The following is a 6,000-nucleotide window of genomic DNA, read 5'->3' as shown; positions in this document are numbered from 1 at the left end:
CTCCCTCACTTTGAAAAATCCGGTTTCCTGATTGGTCCTCTGGTCAGGTGTTTGGTTCCCTTTGTTAACCCTTTACAGGTAAAAGAAACATTAACCCTTAGCTATCTGTTTATGACAAGAGTCTTCAAAACCTATTTGGTTCTTCAATTATTTTGATCCTTTTTCTTTTTTACATTGGAAAATGTTAATAAGTTAATGTTAGACAATAAAAGAAAAAGTTATTCAGAAGCCATTTTTAAACCTTAGACAAACTTAAATTATTTGGTGTTTAAACTAAATATCAAAATAATATGAAGTATTGATTTTGATAGTCATTATTTTTAACTGAAATTGTAAAACTGTGATGTGGCACAAAGTCACAATGGGAATAAGATGAACACTTTTCCATTGGATGGGTACAGCAATTTTTACAATGTTAGCTGCTATCAGAAGCCTTTGTAATGCTCTCTGCCTCCTGTAGAAAATTGTTCATTCAACTAGCTTGTAACCAGTTCTTCAGTTACATGCAAACATATAACCTTAACTCCACCCTTTGCAATATTATTATATTTTATCAATAGACAGACAGATCTGTTGCCTTAAAACATCTGATGTTGGAGTTAAAATTGTGTGTTTGAGCAGGACTTTGAGTAATTGGTTGTGGGCATTATGGATGATTGTATGTTGGAAATGGATGAGAGTTTGTGTGGAGATGAGGACCTGGGGAGTTTGTGTGGGAAGGCATGTGAATTTGAGGTTGGTCAGATGTTTATGTTGCCTTGACTGGTGAGTTTATTGTCAATGTGTTTGTTGAAAAGAGGTACATTTGTATTACCTTAAGTACGTTAAGAGAGAGTTTTGGTGTGTGTGTGTGTGTGTGTGTGTGTGTGTGTGTGTGTGTGTGTGTGTGTGTGTGTGTGTGTGTGTGTGTGTGTGTAAAAAATGACCCTAAATATAATCCTTTTTTTTTTTAAGGCATGTCTGAATCAGAACAGGCACTTAAAGGAACTTCTCAAATAAAAATCCTTTCCTCTGAAGATATAGAAGGGATGCGATTAGTATGTAGGGTGAGTTTGTTTTACAGAATGTGTATGCTCTTCATAAATGTAGACAACTTGTGATTTTACTAGTTTATGACAATTCTCCATAAGGGTATGAACTTTGAAAGTGCAGTTATACTCTGAAAAGTTACTGACTAAAATTGGCATGCTTCTGCCTCTGTTTCTCTCCCAGCAACTCCAGATTAAATTTGCTTATTTTGCAAGTGAAAAGATAATTTTTCTACCTGTCACCACTGCAAAATCAACCTGAGATCTGAAAGTCAAGCTGGCTGCTTTATGGCTCTGATATATCCAGTAACAAAGATTCTACAATGAGAACTTAGCCAATAATTCTGTTGATGTATAAGTGAGAACAGAATTCTCTCGCCACCCCCAAAAGTTGTTGATGGTGGTGCTAACAGGACTAGCAGCCTCCAAAATAAGTAGATGTGTTGAATAAGAACTTTCCAATTGTAATTAGTTTATTGATGATAACTTCCAAGTTTAATTAAGTGGTTCATTTCACTTGGCAGGATTCTATGTCCAATTAATTATAAACAGTGAGTGTGATTTTCAGAGGTGTCTGAGTGATTTAGAAGTACAAGTCCCACTGATTTCCAAAAGTCCTAATTTTCCCTGTCATCCTAGCACCCTAGTTGTATCCACAGGAGATTGACTGCTCCTCCTTTTGGGGTTACTCAGTGTTCTAGTGACTTAGGCTGTGTATATTTTTGAATAAGAAGTTCCTGATCTCTCACTTACAGCTTGCTAGAGAAGTGTTGGATGTTGCTGCCATGATGGTGAAACCAGGCATAACTACCGAAGAAATAGATCATGCCGTTCATCTAGTAAGGCTGCTTTAACATACTTTTGGATTTGTATGTGCTCTTTTATCCCTTTTATTTGGTAGGACTATGTGGTGTGTGTTACTGCCAAAATGTCCATCTGATCTTCTGTATTTCCAAACTACCTTCAATTTCCAGCTTAAAAAACTCTCACTCCCTCTCAGTTTAAAGCTACTAGGTAATAGACATTACAACATTTACATAGCAAGAATGTTACATTTAGAACTCCGAACCCCACCCCAAATGTAGAGGCTCCAAAGGTCCTTTGCCAGGAATCACACTGGGGAGCTTAAGAGAACAGGGATGGAGCTGGCTGTTATGCAGAATCCATGAATATAGCTCATGTTGACCCACTAGCCTCCCCTGCTCTGGAACCAGCTGCCGGGTACAATTCAGGCAAATTAAGGCCCAAATCCAGCAAAATAATTTAAGTCTAGTAAGTGCTTTGCTGGATGAGGGCTTAAGTTGTTCTAATTTATTTTGATTTTGTGGTTTTCATAAAGTCCACTTAAGAATTTGTTTATATTGGGACCAGGGTTACTGTGGAGTGTACAAAGAGTGGAGCAGTTCCTGCAGATCTTGTAATGTCGGATACAATTAGCTGATGTGGAGAAGCCTTATGTTAGCTACTTTGCTATCTGCATTTAGGGCAGCTGGGTCAAGAGCAAGAGGGAACAACCTGATTTGAGATGAGAGGAGTGGAGGATGCCGAGCACTCCTGAAGATTCATGTTTAATATGGTTTAACAGGGATGAAACTAACTTACTCTTAAAATTTTCAATAGGAGCAGCTAGTATGTAAATTGTTAGAGGCAAAAAACATTAGTGGCGGGCTAGCCTTGCATAGAGCCAACTGATAGCAATGAGTATTGTTAATAACTGTTTCAGGAGCAATTTTATTTTTCCAGAGTTACATTGTGCTTGTCTACACTACAAAATTAAGTTGACTTTATCCAATTCGATTCCAAGCCTCTAAATCATAGAATATCAGGGTTGAAAGGGACCTCAGAAGGTCATCTAGTCCAAGCCCCTGCTCAAAGCAGGACTAATCCCCAGACAGATTTTTGCCCCAGGTCCCTAAGTGGCCCCTCAAGGATTGAACACACAACCCTGGGTTTAGTAGCTCCATGCTCAAACCATTGAGCTATCCCTCCCCCTCTTTAATTAAGTTGGAGTGCGTTCTCACTAGCAGTGCATCATGAGTAGCTTTCCCAAAGTGCAACTTGTCACAGTGTGTTTTGGAAAGTTTGTGCAATTCCTCATGGGACCAAAACATTGTTGCAGGGGAGAATGGGAACATTACATTGGCATCCCATGATGGAGTGCTCCCTCCCTCATATCAACGGCAAACAACACAGTGGTTTTTGTGCCTTTAAACTGCTGCGTGTATGCCATAACCCCATAAGCATGAAGCCTGCTCAGTTGTGCACTCTTGCTGTGAGCATCTCAAACACCTCGTGCCTTCTCCTGCAGTATTTCCAGAGCCAAAGTAGGGTCCACTGCGTGGAACATAGTGCTGTTCTGCAAACAGCCCTGGCTGCAAGCCATTGAAAAAAACAATTCACAGTTGCTGCTGGCAGTCGCAGAGCAGCTGCACTCTGAGCACCGTTTCTGGTCCTGTGAAACAAGCACTGACTGGTGGGACCGCATCCTTTTGCAGGTATGAGATGATGAGCAGTGGCTGTAGAACTTTTGAATGTGGAAGGCCACATTCCAGGAACTTTATGCAGTTTCCCCTCCCCTGTGGTTCAGCAACACAAAAATGAGAGCTGCTCTGACAGTGGAGAAGTGAGCGGCAATCACTGTTTGGAAGCTTGCAATGCCAGATAGTTAAAAGTCGGGGGAATCAATTTGGAGTAGGTAAATCATTTGTGGGAGCTGCTGTGCTCCAAGCGTGCAGGGCCATTACGCAACTTCTGCTACGAAGGGTAGTGAGTCTGGGAAATGTGCAGGACATAGTGGATGGTTTTGCCGTGATGGGGTTCCCTAATTGCGGTGGGGCGATAGATATCCCCATCTTGGCACCCAGACCACCTTGCCAAAGAGTGCATAAATCAAAAGGGATACTTGTCAGTGGTGTTGCAAGTGCTGGTGGATCACAAGGTGCAATTCATCGACATCAACATTGAAAGGTTGGGAAAGGTTCATGATGTGCTTATGTTTAGGAACTCAGGTCTGTTCAAAAAGCTGCAATCCGGGATTTTCTTTCCAGACCACAAAATGAACCTTAGCTATGTTGAAATGACCACACCTACCCCTTGCTCCCATGGCTCATGATGCCATACACAAGCCGTCTGGACAGCAGTAAGGAACGGTTCAACTATAGGCTCAGGAAGTGCTGAATGGTGGTTGAATGTGCCTTGGTCGTTTGAAGGGGCGCTGGAGAAGTCTATTAACAAGGTTGGACCTTAGTGAGGAGAACATCCCCGTGGTTATAGCTGCCTGCTGTATTCTCCATGATATCTGTGGGGGAAAAAAGGAGGAAACTTTTCCGCAGGGGTGGGCAGTTGAGACAGATCGCCTGGGAGCCATTTTTGAGCAGCCAGACTCCAGAGCAATAAGAGCACAGCAAGCGGTGCTGCATATCCCCGAGGCTTTGAAAAGCCATTTCAGTAGAGTCACAGTAATGTGAGCTGCTTGACTGCGTTGTGCTTTCTCAAACCTTCACCTGGCTTGTATCACTGTCCCTGTAAAGCCACACCCCACCCGCCTAAGCCCACTGCTTCTACTCAATAAAGAACATTATTTCTTGAATCCATTTACTTTATTTAACAAGCATAAGTAAAGAGGGAGAACGGGGAAAAAAAGGTAACCTTGGGGAAAAGGGGTTGTAAAGTTGGAACGGGAGAAACATTTTCAACTGTGTAACATAACACCACATTTCAGACCATCAAAGGTCTGTGAATGGGCGCCTTCTGTTCCTTGTACCCTCCCCCTGAGTTAAGTGAAAGGGATAATGGACTTTTCTCCCATGGCTCATGGAATGCTTTAGGGAGGGTGATTCTGCACCAGGCAATGCTGGCTGCCTGTCCACCAGGGTCTGCAGACGGACTCTACCCTCCTGCTTCTGTTCCTGCAGTTCAACCAGATGCCTCAACATGTCTGCTTGGTCCCTCATCATCTGAAGCATCTCATCCTGTGCTGCATGCTCTCACTCATTGCAAGCTTTCCTGCTCTCTATGTCCATGTCCATGTCTATGTCTAACTTCTTGGACAGTGAAATCCTCCATGCTCTCTCTGCTCTGTGTCAGCTGTCCCAGAGGCGTTCATTATCTCAGTGAACATGTCCTCTGCGTTTTCTCCTCCTCCTAATCAGCGAAAGTCTGCTTTCAGTTGTTGATGACACGCCGAAGGACATATTTCCAGCTGTCAGTCATGGGGAAAAAATAAAGGAGCCATTGTACATGAATAAAATGTTTTCATAGTAAAACCATTTCCATAAAAACAAACAATCTTATTACACTAGGTGCAAGCCATAACATCATCAGAATCTGTAACCATTCACTGTGTCATTTTGCTGCTCCAGCCATGGTGAGTAGCGCTTCTTCCCCACCCTGCACCCCCACAAGGTGACTGCACTTTTAATGAAGTTTATGGCAGGCTCATGTCGGGAGCAGAGAGAGCTAGTTGAACAATCACTCTTTCCCGTAGCACCATAGGAAGCCGTTTAGAAACGGAGCGGGGAGGGAAGAGAGGGGAAATGTTCTCACTTCCAAATTGCAGAATCTCCCATGTGGGACCCCAGTCCCATATCAGCCACTTTAAACTACTTGCTGACCCATGCCGAGCACAGTAAAGGCACGTTAGTGGCAGTGTGGTTTGGTGATCCGAAATGTGTGTGTGGGGGGGTTTCTACATGCCCTCCCCTTCCCCTTCGTCCTTGTAAGAGCACTTTTAATGAGAACTTCCCTAGGTGACCCTATGTGGTATCAGTCTCCTGAGGGTAACAGAGGCGGAAAGAAAGGAGATGCTGCAAGTGTCTGGGTATAGACCCGGTCCTTACGCTGCTACGCTGTGTACTGCAATGATGCCAGCAGAATTAATTCAGGAGTTGCGTGGGAAAGTGTCCTACTGTGGTGGAAGAAATGAGACTGCTCTGCCCAGAAACCTTCTGCAAAGGATTGCAGAGTACCTCCA

The 6,000-nt window shown here is 43.1% G+C and overlaps 1 protein-coding gene across 1 annotated transcript in view; it reads left to right on the top strand.

Moving 5' to 3' along the window:
- METAP1 (methionyl aminopeptidase 1) overlaps positions 1–6,000 on the top strand; it is a 38,485-nt gene that overhangs the window by 19,856 nt on the left and 12,629 nt on the right. The window contains exons 5-6 of the mRNA XM_032763022.2: positions 955–1,046; positions 1,784–1,867. Of these exons, the coding sequence (XP_032618913.1) occupies positions 955–1,046; positions 1,784–1,867 (176 nt within the window). The remainder of the gene's footprint in view (positions 1–954; positions 1,047–1,783; positions 1,868–6,000) is intronic.

Source organism: Chelonoidis abingdonii, chromosome 5 (genome assembly GCF_003597395.2).
Source record: "Chelonoidis abingdonii isolate Lonesome George chromosome 5, CheloAbing_2.0, whole genome shotgun sequence".
Classification (NCBI taxonomy): domain Eukaryota; kingdom Metazoa; phylum Chordata; order Testudines; family Testudinidae; genus Chelonoidis; species Chelonoidis abingdonii.
Note: the sequence above shows the minus strand (reverse complement) of the source record. Positions and strands in the feature narration are given on the sequence as shown.